General features: G+C 37.1%; 1 protein-coding gene and 1 non-coding gene across 2 annotated transcripts; one reads left to right on the top strand and one right to left on the bottom strand.

The window, feature by feature from the left end:
- Nucleotides 1-16,218: 16,218 nt before the first annotated feature.
- Nucleotides 16,219-16,325, top strand: LOC145577117 (small nucleolar RNA R71). The gene has a single exon (XR_014098606.1). It is a non-coding gene; the product is annotated as a small nucleolar RNA R71 (small nucleolar RNA).
- Nucleotides 16,326-17,872: 1,547 nt separating this feature from the next.
- Nucleotides 17,873-18,858, bottom strand: LOC145575218 (uncharacterized). The gene is made up of 2 exons (XM_081633116.1): nucleotides 18,373-18,858; nucleotides 17,873-17,896 (listed from the first exon to the last, which is right to left on the bottom strand). The coding sequence occupies exons 1-2, from the start codon at nucleotides 18,856-18,858 to the stop codon at nucleotides 17,873-17,875; spliced, it is 510 nt and encodes a 169-aa protein (XP_081489242.1).
- Between the last annotated feature and the right edge of the window lie 372 nt (nucleotides 18,859-19,230).

Below are 19,230 nucleotides of genomic sequence, written 5' to 3'. Positions count from 1 at the left end.
GTACTTTTTTGCTCATCTTGATCTCCAGCCCAATCGCTATCTGAATAACCATATAATGTTGCTCCATATCCAAAAGAATAGAACATCCGATCCCATAATCTAAGGTACCTTTAATATACTTTATTATTCTCTTTGCAGTGCACCAATGTGATTCTTTTGGCGTCTCCATATATCTACTAACCAGCCCAACTCCATATACAATGTCAGGACTTGTGATAGTTAAGTACCATAGACTTCCAACTAGACTCTTGTATAAAGTTGGATTAATCAATTTTCCTTCTCCGGATTCCGGATTAAACATACTTTGGCTATTGCCAGTGAATAATAGATCATCAACATATAAACTTACTATAAGAATATCATCACCATTCTTCTTCACACATACATCATGTTCGTATGGACACTTAATAAAACCATTCTGGATCAAGTATCCGTCTATACGTGTATTCCAAGCTCGTGGGGCTTGCTTTAGACCATTAAGTGTCTTTTTCAAACGAAGCACTTTATCTTCTTCTCCTTTGATGACAAAACCTCTTGGTTGTTCCACATAAACTTCTTCTTCTAAAACTCCATTTAAAAATGCTGACTTAACATCAAGTTGATATATCTTCCATTTGTGATGTGCGGCAAGTGAGATCATCATTCTTACAATGTCTAAACGAGCTACAGGAGAAAATACTTCATCATAATCAACACCATACTTTTGCTTGTATCCTTTTGCTACAAGTCTTGCTTTGTATCTTTCAATGCTTCCATCTGCACCTCTTTTTATCTTATAAACCCATTTTACACCTATGGCCTTATGGCCTTCTGGCAATGTAGCCAATTCCCATGTATCATTTTTCTCTATTGACTGGATCTCCTCTTTCATAGCAGATCTCCATTCCTCTTCTCCTAATGCTTCTTCAAAATTAATGGGCTCATGGTCTGCATATAAGTAGAATAAATCAACTTCATTAACTTCATTTGTCTCTTCATATATGTCTCTAAGACTTCTCATTTTAATAGGTGTTTTCGATGGCGAGGATGATCCTTTAGTTGATGGCGATGATGATTGTGAATCATTAGTATTTGTTAGAGTCCTTGGTTGATTTCTTTCAGAACTCTTTTCTGTAATATCATGATAGTCTTCAAACACAATTCTCTCTTTCACTTTCTCTTCTCTTGATCATCCCATTTCCAAGATTCTCCTTCGTTGAATATAACATCTCTACTCTCTATCAACTTTCCCGTGATTGGATTGTATAATTTATATGCTTTGGATTGTGAGCTGTATCCAATGAAGATACATTTCTCACCACGATCATCTAACTTTTTTCTCTTTGCCTCGGGTATTTGAGCATATGCTATGCACCCAAACACTCGAAAATGTTCAACATTTGGCTTCTCCCCACGCCATGGTTCTTGTGCAGTCATATTCTTCACACTTTTTGTAGGACAACGATTCAAAATATAAGTTGTCCAAGCAACAACTTCTGCCCAAAATTGTTTCGGCAGTCCTCTTTCTTTCAATATGTTGCGCGTCATATCTAAAATTGTTTGATTCTTCCTTTCGGCAATTCCATTTTGTTGTGGTGTATAGGAGTTTGTGAATTGTTGTCGTATTCCACTAGCTTTGCAATAATTTTTTAATACATTCGATTTATATTCACCCCCTCGATCTGATCTTAGGTTTTTTAACTTATATCCCCTTTCGAACTCCACCCGAGCTTTGAATTGCATAAACGTATCAAATGCAGCTGATTTCTCCTTTAACATATACACCCACAATTTCCTGCTACCATCATCGATGAAGGTAATAAAATAACGATTACCTCCCAAAGAAATTGGTTCTAGTGGTCCACAAATATCTGTGTGTACCAATTTCAATGGTTCTTTTGCTCTCCATGATAATCCCTTCTGAAATGGAAGTCTAGCTTGCTTCCCGATAGTGCATATATCTCAAATCTGTTTCGGATCTTCAATGGTAGGTAATGCATGCACCATATTCTTTGATTGAAAAAGTTTTAGACCATTGAAATGAAAATGCCCAAAACGTTTATGCCATTTCCATGACTCATTCTCCATAACACCATAGAAACACTTTTGAACCTCTGTGTTAAGTTGCAGAGGAAACATGCGATTCTTCGCCATTTTTGATTGAGCAATATTTCTTCCAATATTATCTTTTAATTGAAGATTATTACCCTCCATATGAACAACATATCCTTTTTCTAAAAGTTGTCCAATACTGAGAATGTTACTTTGCATATTAGGTACGTAATAAACATTAGAAATGAATTCTTCATTTCCATTCTTAAGAAAAAATCGTATTTTTCCCTTACCTTCAACTTGTAGTTTGGATGAATCTCCCAAACTTACATTACCTTGAATCTTTTCATCAAGGTCAATGAAAAATTCTTTTCTCCTACACATGTGGTTGCTAGCTCCAGAATCGAAAACCCACATGTCTTGCTAATTACTAGCTTCTTCGTGTGCTAGTAACAATGTAGGACTTTCTTCATTGTTTCTTGATGATTCAGCAAAATTTAATCGATTGTCTTGATCCTTTTGTTTGCTCCAACACTCAAATGCATAGTGTCCATATTTTTGACAATTATAGCATTGAATGTCTTTTGATTTACCGCGTTCGTTGAAACTCTTTCCTCCTCTACTTGACCCTCTCCCTTGGCCAAAACTTCTCTCATTACTTTGGTTGCGAGGTTGGTAGTTATTACGACCTCTTCCTCGTCCACGAAATCTGCCTCGTTGATTTCCACCTTTTTGTTCATTTAATGACAACTTTGATTCAAGTGCTTGCTCTATAATATTAGGTTCATCATTCTTCTGAATTCTTTGTTCATGTACTTGAAGAGACCCCATAAGTTCTTCTATTGATAATGAATCAATATCTTTTGATTCTTCTATCGTAGGTAATACATGGTTAAATCTTTGTTGAGTAATTAGGTTTTGATGATTATAAACTAATGATGATTATCTATCTAACATGTTTGTTTAGTTGTGCATAGAAAGAACAAGTTATGCTTGGAACAGGGTACAAGGAACCCGAGTAATGACAGGTATATATCAGGAACTTAAGCAATATAGGATAAGCAATAAAGGAACAAGAACAATAATGAGTGTTATGATTGATAAGTATGATGATGGCTAAGGAACCATGAAGGTAACTATGTAAATAGATGTTTGCATATGTTATCTTCACGAGGTAAGTATCCTATGCATATATAGGTTATGTATGTGTAGGAGTCTTTTAATTTAGTTTAGTTTTCCAGTTTGCTATCTCTAGCTTAGTTTGGTTTTGTTTTAGTTTTCTTTTTTGTTTTTATAAATAAAAATAACCTTCTGTTTATTCTGTTATCCTCAGAAGTTTCTCAGTTTGTCATCATCAAAAAGGGGTCTTGATGATGATGGTAATGATTGAGCAAACTTCTATCTAATAAGAGTCTTTTAGTGTTTTGATGTTTGCAGGATAAGTAAACTCTGGGAGTTGAAGCGAGGACTGAAACAGAGGAACCTTAGAAGACTAAGGATGACAAGTAAAGCAGAAGAAGAGTTCCAAAAATGGAACTTCAAGGTGTTCCCTGACAGGATCATATCAAGGGTTGTAATGACCTGTATCCGGTGTAATGCTGGGACAAAGGTGTGTCCTGACAGGAACATATCAACGGGTTGTAATGACTTGGTTCCGGTGTAATGCTGGGGCAAAACCTGAGATCCAGAATACATCAAGACTACAGAATTCTAGAACAAGAATCTCATAGAAGCAACATGAAGACGGAGAAATAGAAGTATATTGCTCTAGGATTCATGTAAGTATGTTGGACATAAAAGTCGGTCTGGAACAAGTTTATATAGAACCAAGGTGAACTCCAAACAGTCAATGAAATTAGAGTTACTGACTTGTCAGGAACTCAGAGACTGTCAGAAGTTCCGAACCTAATAGGAACTTAAGTGTGTACGTCTTTAAAAGTTGGTTTTAATTATATATATTTATACAATACGTGCATATCTTGCATATCTTTTAGGGATTTGGTTTTACTGAATAAAAATATTTATTTTCTAATAAATCTCTTTTGGAAAAAGATAAGTTTGTTTAAAAAGTATTTTTAAACAAAAAGATAAGTTTTGAATAAAATCTGATTTTATATTAATTATATCTTTTTATTATTGACAGATTTTATTCTTAACATAAAGATATATTTTCGGAAGACTTGTTTTAGAAAATATCTTTTAAACTTATCTTTTCATAAAACCTATCTTTTTCAAGGTAAAATGAATAATTCGAGTGTACTATAAATATGCTCATATGTATTCATTCAAATTAGAGGCTGACGAGGTGTAGTGGTCGTGCTTAATGGTTTCATCCTTCACCACGAAGCTAAGTCAGTCCTCCTGGTCAAAGTTCCTATTAGGTTTTGTTACAGTACGTCCAGTGAGTTCTAGACAGATCTCGAGTGTCCAACATATTAGTTCTAGCAGTGACAAGTGGTCTAACAACACTGGAGAGGAATCCGGTTGTTGTATCAGGAATTCCATACTCTAAAAGAGATTTATTTCCTGGATCGCCCATGTCTCTTTTGTTTTGATTCTTCTTTCTTCTTCTACCTCCTCGTCTCCTTGCAGTTGCTTCGATTTCAGAATCAAGTGGTATTAGATCGTCTGACCCTGAACGTCGAGTTTGCATGCAACAAAGAACTAAAAGCAAAGAAATCAAAAACACAAGAGAAAATAGCCGAAGCAACAGATAGAGCTCAGTAAAAACGAATCACAATTAACTAGAATGAAACTGTTAGTCCCTGGCAACGGTGCCAAAATTTGATAGGCGTGTCGCGTACCTAACAAAAATAACCTAACAAGACCACTACTATGTAGACGGGCAAGTAAGGGTCGGATCCCAAGAGACTATAGTTCAACTAATTAATTAGACTCAAGTAACTACTAAGCAAGTAACCAAACAAAATTGAGGAATCTATACTAGAGCAATATTAACTAATAAGCAATGAATAATAATACTATGGAATTAATCAAGAACTAAAAACATCTAAGATTAAGTATCCCCACTAATGTGAATCAATGTACACTACTAAAAATTCAGGTTTTTGCGACCGCCAAAAACGGTCGCAAAAAGAGAAAAAACGGTCGCAAAAAGAAATTGCGACCGTCAACGGTCGTAAAGAGCTGGTCGTTATTTCCATGGTCGCAAAAAATCAAAATTGCGACCAGTAGACGGTCGCAAAATAATTGCGACCATTTTTTAAAATTTCAACGACAAGTACTAAGACGGTCGCAAATATAAAAAATTGCGACCGGTAAAGCAGCAGTCGCAAAAACGGGTATTTGCGACGGCTAAGGGCGGTCGCTAAAAGAATTAAAAAAACAAAAAAAAATCGAGCACTGCCTGTACTCTCAGGCAGCAGCCTCACCACCATTCCCACCTAAGCAAACTCCACCTACCACCACCACCGCCAGTTCCCAATCAAGCGACCTCCACCCACCAACACCACCGCCGCCGTCCACCACCTACCCAAAAAAACCCTTAACCACAAAATATCCCACAGATTTATCAAACACCAAAAAATTTATTAAATCAAAGTAAACTAACGAAAATTTAAGAAAAAAATCAACAAGAATAAATTATACAAATTTCAAACAAAATAAACAAATACCAAAATCAACAACATTCGAACAACATCAACAAAATTCAAACGTCAACGAAAACTGAAAATCAAACCCAAAATCAACGAAATTCAAACAAAATATGAACAATATTAATGAAAATTCGAACAATTCAACAAAAAAATTAAAATCAACGAAATTCAACAAAAACTCAAACAAAAATCACAAAAAACGAATTAAAAACAACGAAACTAAACCACAAAAATAGAAAATAAACAACGATAAACAAATATTTCAGAAAAAAATCAACATACCTTTCCCAAAATTTCTTCCTCTTTGGGTTTATATGGTCGAATTCGACCATAAAAATTCAAGATCTAGAATTTTGAAGGTTGAATTTGACCATGAAAACCATAAGTCGTTTGTTGAAGAAGATCCGAACACCATACCTTGTTTATTGATAAAAATACGAACACCAAAACGTTAGATCTGGAAATAATGAAGAAAAAAAGAGAACTAAAATGGAGAGGCATGAGATGCAAACAGAGAAGTGAGAAGAAATTATGAGAAACGAAAGAGAAGGAGGAACGAAAGAGGAGTAGGAAAGAGGAGATGGAGCCATGGAAGAATTTGATGAAGTATAGTAGAAAGAGAGAGGAGAGAGAAATGAAAGAAGAGGGATGATGAGCGGCGTGTGGGTTGGGGTTTGGGAGCCTAGGGTTGGTTTAGTACTCCTTTTATACCATATTTTAAGAAAAAAATATTAACCCTGTTGCGACCGCCTTAAACGGTCGCAAATGGTTGCAAATTGCGACCGTTTCTATAACGGTCGTAATTGTCGCAATTTGCGACCGTTTTTGGCAGTCGCAACAGAATTGTTTTAATTTAGAATTATTTTTTACATGTATATTATTTTTAAGAAATTTTTAAATACCTTTGCGACTGTTAAATAGCCTAAAAACGGTCGCAAATTTGCGACCGCCTTAAAAACGGTCGCAAATCTGCGACCGCCTTAAAAACGGTCGCAAATATTATATTTTGCGACCGTTTAAATGACGGTCGTAAAAAAAGGTCGCAATTTGACCGAATTTTAGTAGTGGTAATAGAACAATCCCTTTTCCTCAATTAAATCAATAAACATTCCACAGGACAGATGCTCCCTAAAACAATACTAAGAGTTTCTTTCGATCAACTAATAGCTTCCCTAACATGCAATCATACCTATTTTCATGGAATCATACATATTAAAGACATTGAGAACGACATCCTATAAAACCTAGCAAGAACAATTATCTATTTTCATGCATAAAAGCTCTTACTTTTAATTAGGGTTCTAAAATCAATTAAGAATCAACTTTCGTTGTAAACCTAATCACATTCAATAATAATATTTCTAGTTAATCATTGATAATAAAACCAACCCTAACAAAGAGGAAATATAAATTAATTAAATTGGGAATCAAATAACACATCAATCCATAATAGGGTTCAACCTAACCCTAGATTATGAAACTACTCACACATGATAATAGAAATAACAAGACAAATAATTAAAGAAAACATAATAACAATAATAAATTAAAGAGATTAAGGTTGAAAGAGAAATACTTGAAATTGAATTAAGATGAATGCTTCAATGGAGTTCTACGTGTTCTCTCCAAAACAACGTAGAATGGAAAAAACTATATTAAAAAAAATTAGATGTTTTAAAATAGGGTTTAAACCCCTATTTATACTTTCCTAAAAATAAACATAAAATAATAAAGAAAATAAATCTCCTGCGCACACGTACACGGTCGTGTGCTGATGGGTACACTACCGTGTAGCTGACCTATACTTGATCTTTAAATTCCATCATATACGTACACGGTCGTGTAGCTGAGAGGTACATGAGCGTGTAGGCGGACTTCATACGGAGATGGAATCATACGACCGTGTAGCTCATGGTACACGACCGTGTAGCTCATGGTACACGACCGTGTAGCAAACAATCGAACTTGGAACCTTCGCATGACCGTGTAGTTAAAGGTACACGGCCATGTAGCATGTAAGCGTGGATGGAAGAATCACACGACCATGTAGCTTATGGTACACGGCCATGTAGCATTATCATCGATCATCATCTAACACTCCAATACACTTCTCATGACTTGCGAATCTGATCTCTTTATGAAGCTCTCCAATCCACCTCAAAATGTCGTGGCATGCTCATCATCACTCCAAATGCTCCATTTCATCCTGAAATCACAACATAGCAACCAAACAACCAGAATAGAAGAAATCGAGTCCAATTTGGATAAAACATACAGAAACACGAACTATATGTTGAATTTCTAGAGTAAAAACGTCCCAAATAACCCAAGAATAACGGTATAATATCCACTTATCAAATTCCCCCAAGCTAGAATATTGCTTGTCCTCAAGCAATACAATATAAGATACAAGGGAAGAATAAGATAAGACCCCTCAGGAGATACACATGCTTGATTTTAGAAAATACATTTGTAAAAGTCGTTCAAACATAGAATTCAAACTCTGATAAGTCGATGAAAAACCACCATAGACCTCAAGCACTTGGAGATGACAACCAATCTTCCACACATCTCCCCTAACCAACTCAGTCATATATGAATAGCTTCTCACTTTAGTTGTGCAAAATAAAACAAACAAGCCACTCATGTGTTTACAAGGGTTAGAATAAGAAATCACTCATCCTAATCGCAATTATGCACGTCGACTTCATGCAATTGTCCTCTTTAGATTTGCTAATAGATTTTCTCCACTTGTAAAGCGATGATGCAAGTATGGAAGTCATGAGATCCTAAATAAAGGTAGGCTTGGTTATATGGGGTTAGACGATGTCATTTGGGAATGTGGTGCTCAAAAATAACAAAAATCCTAATCCCACTACATAGTCAAATGTCGGGTCCAAACCAACCTTATATCCTCCGCACAACACACAAGCACGCCCTTATTCTCACTTTTCTTCACAAGACAACATAGAATTCCATGACAAATATTGTCTTTCTTTCTTCTTCATGGATTTCAATCTCGAATTCTAATTTTCTCATTTTTTTTCTTTTTTTTTTCTTTCTTCTTTTTTTTTCAACCTTTTTTTTTTCTTTGAAACTTAGAGAATACACAAACCTTTTTTCTTTCTCTTTTATTTTCCAAACACAACTCAATAGGGCATAAATAATACATTAATTCTCCATCAAATAAACCTACAAAAAGGCTCTAAGGCATAAAATGTAAGGCGTCAAAGAAGGGAAATCATGGCTCAAATTGGTTCATCCTAAGAGTTAATGTAAAATAAAAAGAAAATAGAATAAGCATCAAACACCTAAGAAGTTTTGGCTCTAATTATCTAAGAGGAACTTCAATCACTCTTCCACATTGCATCATAAGTCTCAAATAATCGCAAAGCAAATCCAAGAATCAAATTACAGGAAGGAAAATCTAACACACATGAAAAGAATGACTGAAATAAGATGTACCAGTCAATAATGGCTCAAAAGTCTCACATAGGTACTCAAGCTATCCATATTAGTCAAGCGGGGAGACCATTCTAACCACAAACAAGTTCAAATCCAAACCAATTAGTGCTATGGGTTTTAAAACGATTTTTTCAAAGTTCTATTTCAAAAACACATGCATATTTAGTTATCATCATCGGGGGTGTCTAGTATTATACCATAAGAGATGTTTATATCCCCCCCCCCCAAGCTAAAATACACATTGTCCTCAAGGTGTACAATAATGCATAAAATAAGAGAGGGAAAAATACAACTCACTGAGGCGGAGGAATGTCGGGAGCAATTTTAGGATATTCACCAGTGGCAACTCTTCGATGGTACATGGCATGAATCATTCGTCTCATCTCCTCTTGAGATCGATGAAAGGCATCAAGAGACTCTGCAACATGCATCTGGAATGTAGCAAAAGAGGTCTCTAGAGTACGAAGTCTGCTTGAAAAATCACTGCCATTATGCTCACTTGAATCAACTCTAGGGCCCATAGCATTCTCAATTGCATTGTCTGGGGGAGGCATATTATCATTGAGTTGAGGTGGTGGAGATGCTGGAACAGGAAATTCTGAGGGAAACATCCAGCAATCTTCATCTTCTATAGAGGTGAGAGCAGCATTAGGGAGGGTGGCATAGTCTTTCTCACGCACCCGCCAAATGTATTTGCCTTTCGCTTCTCGAATATGGTCCATGTTTTTAAGGGATTGGAGATCAATATAAACATTTGGAGAAACAGCCACGAGATTAGTACAATCATGCCCTAAGTGCTCAGCTAAGAGAGTGACAATTCCCCCAATACAAATATTTCAAGTAATCCCATCCCCATCACGAATTTGAATCAATCTTTTCAATAACCATTCACCACAAATGAGCATCCCAACCTCATCTGCATCTTGAGTCAGCATCCACAACATTCTCAGCTCAGTACTATTAACTATTCCTGCATCCTTTCTTGAGAAAAAGATAGACGATAACATTCGGTGTGCATATCGTAAAACAGGGCTAACAATGGAGGTGGCTCGCGCGCAACTTGACACATATTTCTTTTCACCAGTTATATCTTCCCAGAATTTCTTTTGATCATAGTTATCAAAATTGAAGTTGTCAGGGGTGATTGTGCCATAGGGGTCCCAATTAAAGGCTTGATTAAGCTCTTCCAGTGTGAGAGTATGGGAAGTATTAAAAATTTGGAAAGAAAGCTTAATATTCTCTTCTCCATCATCATCAGTGGTGACATGCTTCTCAAGAGAGGATAAAAACTCCAAGGTAAGACTCTCATATGTCAAGGGGTGCTTGTCAATAAACTCAATCCAACTTATGGTTTCAAATAAGGTTTTCACATCCTCAGTAATTCCTAGGGCATCAGTAGCTTCCTTGCAGAAAAATTTTGTAGGTTGAACACGCCTAGTACGCAATTTCTCATAGCGGTCCATGTGAGATGGTTCAGAAAATTCAATGCCCATGGTTGGAATGGTCGGTGGTTTCACAGGGACACGAGTGCGAGAAGCGGAGGGTGCATCTCGTCTCTTACGTTTCTTGGTGGCCATGGCAATGGAGTAGTAAATGAGAAGCAGAACAAATTCACAAATTGCAATTGTACTAGAAACTAGCAATTAACAAGCAATCACCAACAAATTACCAATTTCCAATATTATTATCGCAATTTAGACCACAAGATAAGAAATTTCATATCAATAATAATGGGGGTTCATGAATTCCAGTGAAATCTGCCAAAACCGATCAACCAAAATTGATAATATCAAGTCTAAGGCGATTTAAGAGGTGGAAAGGCAGAGTATACCCAGATTATCGGACTTGAAATTCCGCGTTTGAAATTATCACGGCCCTTAAAATTGGCGAAACTTGTTTTGATTTCACACCGAAAATTGCTTCGAATCAATCTAGCAACAAAAATCAAATAATATAAGTTAGGATAATGGTTAAAAAAGTGTAGAATTATGGTGGATGATGATAGTGGAATTAGCAGGAGGAATAAAGGGGAAGAAACGAATAAAGGGTTTTATTAAAAAAAAAAAAGGGTTCTGACTTTTTTTTTTTTCTTATTCAATATAAATCAGCTAGAGAAGAAGCATACACTACACATGGTCGTGTAGTATTATGTACACGGTCGTGTATGCTATCAAAGTATTATAATACACGATCGTGTAGCTTCTGCCTGCTAAGTGATTTATACCACCTACACTAACACACAAGAAGACGAAAGGGAAAAAAAATAATAAATAAAATAAAAATAAATAAAATAAAAATAAAAAGAAAAAAAGTAAAAAAGTAAAAAATTTGGGTTGCCTCCCAAAAGGTGCTAGTTTAAGGTCATCTAGCTTGACCACCTTTTGTTCAGTTTGAGTGAGGATCGGAAAGGGTAAAGACCGCCTTCCCTTCAATGGGTTCGCCTTCTCGATAGTGCTTAAGACGTTGTCCATTCACCTTAAAAGAACCAGTAGCCTCACTCCAAATTTCGACTGATCCATAAGGAGAAACCTTTCGTACTTGAAATGGACCAGACCACCTTGATCGTAGAATTATACAACAAGACTAACTCTCCTTCGTGAAACTCTCGCCTCAAAATATGCTTATCATGCCATTTCTTAGTTCTCTCCTTATACAACCTTGAGTTTTCATAAGCTTCCATCCGAAGTTCATCTAACTCGTTAAGTTGTAGCAATCTCTTCTCGCCTGCTGCTTTAGCATCAAAATTTAAGCTCTTGATAGCCCAATACGCTCGGTGCTCTAGCTCAACGGGAAGATGGCAAGCCTTACCGTACACCAATCGATATGGGGTTGTACCAATTGGCGTTTTGAATGCCGTTCGGTACGCCCATAATGCATCATCAATTTTCATCGACCAATCTTTTCTTGTCCTTGCAACAGTTTTTTCTAAGATAGATTTTATTTCACGGTTTGACACCTCGACTTGTCCACTAGTCTGTGGGTGATAACCAATACCGATACTATGTTGCACTCCATACTTTTTCAATATTGCTTCAAATCGATGCTCCAAGAAGTTTGTTCCCCTGTCACTAATCAACACACGTGGTAAACCAAAACGAGGGAAAATAACTTTTTTGAAAAACTTGCTTACCACACGAGCATCATTGGTTGGAGTAGCAATTGCTTCAACCCACTTTGAGACATAGTCAACGGCCACTAAAATGTATCGATTTCCATTAGAAGAAGGGAATGGTCCCATGAAATCTATCCCCCACACATCAAATAACTCGACCTCGAGTATGTTGTTGAGTGGCATCTCGTTCTTCTTTGAAATGTTGTCGGTCCATTGACAACGATCACAAGCCTTGACATATGAGTACACGTCCTTGAACAAAGTTGGCCAATAAAATCCACATTGTAAAATCTTCGCGGCCGTTTTTGTAGGACCTGCATGTCCACCACAAGGTAAGTCATGGCAATGTGAAATAATGTTGCTTACCTCAACTTCTGGGACGCATCATCATCATAGCATCTTCACATAGCCTATAAAGGAATGGATCGTCCCAAAAATGTCTCTTGGCCTCATAAAAGAATTTCTTCTTTTGTTGAGACGAGTAGCCGTGAGGCAATACACCTGTAGACAAGAAATTAGCTAAATCAGCGTACCAAGGTGATTCAATTTTAGAAAGGGCTAATAAATGTTCATCAGGGAAATAATCATCAAAAGGGAGGTCGTCTCCATCCCCCTTGTCAAGGAGGAGACGAGAAAGATGATCAGCAACGACATTATCTGTCCCTTTTGTGTCCTTTATCTCGATGTCATAGTCTTGCAACTGAAGGATCCAACGAATCAACCGCGGCTTGGCGTGACTTTTACTCATTAAATATCTCAATGCCGCATGATCTGTATGAATTATTACCTTTGAACCAACAAGGTAAGAATGAAACTTGTCTATTGCATAAATTACTGCTAACATCTCTTTTTCAGTTGTGGCATAATTCATTTGAGCAGAGCTAAGAGTTTTACTAGAGTAATAAATAGCATGAAGTTTGCCATCCTTTCGTTGCCCTAAAACGGCCCCTACTGCATAGTCACTAGCATCGCACATAATCTCAAATGGTAGGGTCCAATCTGGGGGTTGCATAATAGGAGCGGAGATCAAAGCTTCCTTCAACCTGTTAAAAGCCTCAAGACAAGCATCAGTAAATACAAATGGGGCATCCTTGGCCAAAAGCTCAGTTAGAGGTCGAGCGATTTTTGAAAAATCTTTAATAAATCGTCTATAAAATCCTGCATGACCAAGAAAGCTCCGAACTCCTTTTATAGAATTAGGAGGGGGTAATCGCTCAATGACCTCTATCTTCGCTTTATCAACCTCAATACCCTTATGAGATACCACATGGCCTAGAACGACTCCTTGTTGTACCATAAAATGGCATTTTTCCCGGTTCAAAATTAAATTGACTTCTTTACATCTATGAAGCACCTTTTCTAAATTTTCAAGACATACATCAAAGGATGTTCCATAGACGGAGAAGTCATCCATAAAAACTTCCATTGAATTTTCAATAAGACCTGAGAAAATTGCCATCATACAACGTTGAAACGTGGCTGAAGCATTACATAATCCAAATGGCATTCTTCGATAGGCGAAGGTGCCATAGGGACATGTGAAAGTAGTCTTTTCCTGATCGCATGGACGGATGGGAATTTGAAAAAAAACCAGAATATCCGTCCAAGTAGCAGAAAAAGGAATGCTTAGCCAAACGTTCAAGCATCTGATCAATAAAAGGAAGGGGAAAATGAACTTTCCGGGTGGCGTTATTCAATCTCCTGTAATTAATACACATTCGCCAACCTGTAACAGTTCTAGTGGCGATTGGCTCACCTTTGTCATTCTTGACAACAGTCATACCTCCTTTCTTCAGAACAACATGTACAGGGCTAACCCACTTACTATATGAGATAGGGTAAATTATTCCTGCAGCAAGCAATTTAAGAACCTCTTTTTTAACTACCTCCATCATATTCGGATTAAGTCGTCTTTGAGGTTCTACGGAAGAGGCATGATCGTCCTCAAGAATTATCTTATGCTCACAAAAAGATGGGTTAATACACTTAATATCATCAATGGTGTACCCAATAACACTTTTATATTTTCTCAAAACAGTGAGCAATTGCTCCAACTTTGTGTCGTTAAGCGCAGCATTAACAATAACAGGATATGTATGATTAGAACCAAGGTATGCATATTTAAGAGTAGAGGGAAGGGGTTTCAACTCTACCTCGGGAGGCGTAGTACTCTCCCCAACACTCGATACACCTAGGATTTCCTTCACCGAAGCTGTGATTGGTTTAGCTTTTGCTTCCTCAAATACCCTCGTGTACTCCCTTGTTTCCCAATCTTCATCATTGACACTCCCCACCAACACCGTTTCAAGAGCATCATCCGTTTTAATCAAGGGAAGTTGCTCACGTTATAAATCATCAAGGACATCCACTTGACAAATAGTCTCTCCCATGGAAGGATTTCCCACAGCATTCAAAAGTAAATACTCCATTTTTTCGTCACCCACCTCAGAAGTGATTTTACCATTCTTCATATCAATGATTGCACCTGCAGTGGCTAAGAATGGTCTACCAAGAATAATGGGGACATGTGCATCCTCTTCCATTTCCATCACAACAAAGTCACATGGGATAAAGAATTTTCCCACGCGAAGAGGAACATCTTCAAGTATACCCAAAGGAAATTTCACCGACCTATCCGCAAGTTGTAGAGACATGCGCGTAGGCTTTAATTCACCCATTTGAAGTTTCTTGCAAATAGAAAGTGGCATAAGACTCACACTTGCACCAAGATCACATAATGCCTTGTTGATCTCTATATCCCCGAGCTTCACTGGAATTGAATAGCTACCCGGATCACCTAATTTCTTAGGAAGTGTATTTTGCAAAATAGCACTACACTCTGCATTCAATGCAACAGTAGCATTCTCCTCTAGCTTCTTCTTGTTAGAGAGCATATCCTTCAAAAATTTTGCATAAGATGGCATCTCGGATATTGCATCTAAGAATGAAATGTTGATGTGAAGCTTCTTCAAAATATCAAGAAATTTTCCATACTTCTTCTCTAACTTAGCTTGAGCCAACCTTTGTGGGAAAGGAACTTGTGGCACATATGGAGCAAGTGGTGGTGGAGTCGATGTCCTTGGTTCCTCCTCAACCGCACTACTATCAATCACCTTCTCATTTGTGACTACCTCTTCGACAACCTTCTTTGATGGCTCCCTTACGGGAGGATCTTCCAACTGATTTCCACTCCTCAAAGTTAAGGCATGCATGTGCCCTTTTTGTGGTTGCTCTGTTTGACCTGGAAAGGTGTTTGGAGTCTTCATAGTTTGGCCAACTTGGTGAGCAAGTTGACTTACTTGATTTTCCATGAGCTTACCTTGAGCTTGCAACTGTTGGATGGAACTTTTGGTGGTAGAGATAAACTCTTCCATCATAAGCTCAAAGTTGGATTTTTGTGGGGGTGGTTGCATAGGCTGTATAGGTTGTTGGGCTAAAGGTGGCCTTGCTTGGAAACCAGGTGGTGGTGCATTATAGTTGTTATTTCGAGGTGGTGGTGGAGGTGGATTTTGTTGAGCTGGGGTATTCTTGTAAGAAAAGTTTGGATGATGTTTCCAACCTTCATTATATGTGTTTGAATGTGGGTCATATGGCCTTTTGGGATTCGAAGTGTAAAATGCATTGGCTTCCTCGATCGACATCTCAATAGTGTTTTGCGGACACTCAGGTGCAATGTGACCTTGTACATTACACATTTGACAAGTTTCAGATGAGCCAGAAGAAGATCCTGCTTGAAACTTGTCGACCTTAATTGTCAACGCCTGCACAGAACTAGTTAAAAGGGTTAGAGCATCAACATCATGCACAACTCCCTTTTTAGCATTGCGTCGTCCTCCTGGATGGTAGTTGTCATTTGCCTCCATCTTCTCAATCAACTCCTTCGCCTCAGTAGGATTCTTTGTCATGATAGAACCTCCAGACGCAGCATCAATATATATGCGAAATTTATGGGTCAAACCATTATAGAATGTCTGGATTAGCATCCACTCAGGAATACCATGGTGAGGACACTGTCTCTTTAGTCGCTTAAATCTTCTCCAAGCTTCATATAGAGACTCATCATCAGATTGATGAAAGGTAGCAAGCTCGTTCCTTAGTCTCGCAGTTTTCTCTTGCCCCAAGAATTTAACTAGAAAGGCTTTGGCAAGCTTATCCCATGTATCGAAGGAACCAGTACCTTCATCTCGTAACCATTCCTTCGCCCTATCCCGTAGTGAGAAAGGAAAAAGGCGAAGTGTAATAGCATCATCAGTAACACCGTTGAGCTTCATAGTATCACATTTCTCCAAGAAACTATCAATGTGACTCACAGGGCAATCATTAGGTGAGCCCGCAAAAGAATCATTGGAGATGAACTGTATGAATTGGGGCTTCAACTCGAAACTCTGAGCAGTGACAGGTGGTTTAACAACACTGGAGAGGAATCCGGTTGTTGTATCAGGAATTCCATACTCTAAAAGAGATTTATTTCCTGGATCGCCCATGTCTCTTTTGTTTTGATTCTTCTTTCTTCTTCTACCTCCTCGTCTCCTTGTAGTTGCTTCGATTTCAGAATCAAGTGGTATTAGATCGTCTGACCCTAAACGTTGAGTTTGCATGCAACAAAGAACTAAAAGCAAAGAAATCAAAAACACAAGAGAAAATAGCCGAAGCAACAGATAGAGCTCAGTAAAAACGAATCACAATTAACTAGAATGAAACCGTTAGTCCCTGGCAACGGCGCCAAAATTTGATAGGCGTGTCGCGTACCTAACAAAAATAACCTAACAAGACCACTACTATGTAGACGGGCAAGTAAGGGTCGGATCCCAAGAGACTATAGTTCAACTAATTAATTAGACTCAAGTAACTACTAAGCAAGTAACCAAACAAAATTGAGGAATCTATACTAGAGCAATATTAACTAATAAGCAATGAATAATAATACTATGGAATTAATCAAGAACTAAAAACATCTAAGATTAAGTATCCCCACTAATGTGAATCAATGTAATAGAACAATCCCTTTTCCTCAATTAAATCAATAAACATTCCACAGGACAGATGCTCCCTAAAACAATACTAAGAGTTTCTTTCGATCAACTAATAGCTTCCCTAACATGAAATCATACCTATTTTCATGGAATCATACATATTAAAGACATTGAGAACGACATCCTATAAAACCTAGCAAGAACAATTAGCTATTTTCATGCATAAAAGCTCTTACTTTTAATTAGGGTTCTAAAATCAATTAAGAATCAACTTTCGTTGTAAACCTAATCACATTCAATAATACTATTTCTAGTTAATCATTGATAATAAAACCAACCCTAACAAAGAGGAAATACAAATTAATTAAATTGGGAATTGGGAATCAAATAACACATCAATCCATAATAGGGTTCAACGACCGTGTAGCTCATGGTACACGACCATGTAGCAAACACTCGAACTTGGAACCTTCGCATGACCGTGTAGTTAAAGGTACACGGCCATGTAGCATGTAAGCGTGGATGGAAGAATCACACGACCATGTAGCTTATGGTACACGGCCATGTAGCATTATCATCAATCATCATCTAACACTCCAATACACTTCTCATGACTTGCGAATCTCTTTATGAAGCTCTCCAATCCACCTCAAAATGTCGTGGCATGCTCATCATCACTCCAAATGCTCCATTTCATCCTGAAATCACAACATAGCAACCAAACAACCAGAATAGAAGAAATCGAGTCCAATTTGGATAAAACATACAGAAACACGAACTATATGTTGAATTTCTAGAGTAAAAACGTCCCAAATAACCCAAGAATAACGGTATAATATTCACTTATCAGTGTCTCAGGTCTGGTAGGAGGTGTCCTATCAAGTGGCAATTGTCCGTGGTGGAACTTGCAAAGCAAAGGTCTGTGTAATAGGTTGTACTAGGAGAGATGCCTATTAGAGTGGAATTTGTTTATAAGTCCCAATAGGGCCGAGGTTTTACTTCCATTTAGGCCCTGGAAGGTTTCCTCGTAAAATCTTCTTTGCACTCTTTAAGTTCCTAACTATAACTGTTTTATATTCCGCGAAAATTAGGCATTAGAAACTTACTACAATTGACCCCCTCTCTTGTAGTATACCATCTGAAATAACAATCTTTTGTTGCATGATCGAAGTACTTTCTCAACAATCTTTTTATCTTCAATCTTTTCTCCATTTAATTTCTGTTGGTTAACATTTGTAAGTAGTCGAGAAAAATATTCAGAGATTGACTCATTACTAGTCATTTTGATTTCCTCAAATTCACCTCGTAGTGCTTGGAAGCGAATTTTTTGAACTCTCTCGACTCCTTTAAATATAGTTGCAAGATTATCCCAAGCTTCCTTACTTGTGGTTGCATTTGAGATTTTCACAAATGTTTCGTGGTCTAATCCTGTGTAGATAAAAAATAGTGCTCTTTGATCTTTCTTCTGATTTTCTTTCAACTCATCTTTCTTCTCTTTAGTTAATGTCGCTTTTGTTTCATCTGATGGATTTTCAAACCCATCATTAACAATTTCCCACAAATCTTGGGAACCAAATAATGCTTTCATTTTGATGCACCAATCTTCATATTGGTCTTTTGACAATTGGGGTAATTGTGGTTGAACAAAGTTTGTAGACATTTTGAGATATTGCAAATAACGTGGCTCTGATACCAAATGTAGGAGTTATAACAATTTACGAATTGCCAACTCAAATATTAATAAGGATTATAAGAAATAATTCACATGGGTTACAACCCGAAATAACAAAATATACTTCTTTGAATTAAATTACATCTCCTTATATCTCCCCTTTAATTCCTCTCTTATCATCTACCTTCTTTTATCTCTCCTTCCCATCATTACAATGAAAAAAAACAACTCTATATATATAACTTATGAATTACTAAACAAACAAAGGACGAGAATTATTCTCATCTTGAACCACAAATTATTTAAGCCAATGCTATTAAAAACAATTTAATAATAAAAATGCTATTTTAAAGTTTGTAT

This window comes from Chenopodium album, chromosome 13 (assembly GCF_948465745.1).
Source record: "Chenopodium album chromosome 13, dcCheAlbu1.1, whole genome shotgun sequence".
Lineage (NCBI taxonomy): Eukaryota > Viridiplantae > Streptophyta > Magnoliopsida > Caryophyllales > Amaranthaceae > Chenopodium > Chenopodium album.
The sequence above is the reverse complement of the archived record's forward strand: the minus strand, read 5'-3'. Positions and strand labels throughout refer to the sequence as shown.

Coding starts and splice junctions, on each gene's coding strand:
- LOC145575218 (XM_081633116.1), bottom strand. CDS start 18,858: ATGTCTACAAACTTTGTTCAACCACAATTACCCCAATTGTCAAAAGAC. Junction 17,897..18,372: donor ATAAAAAGATTGTTGAGAAA/GTACTTCGATCA, acceptor TTGTGATTTCAG/GATGAAATGGAGCATTTGGA.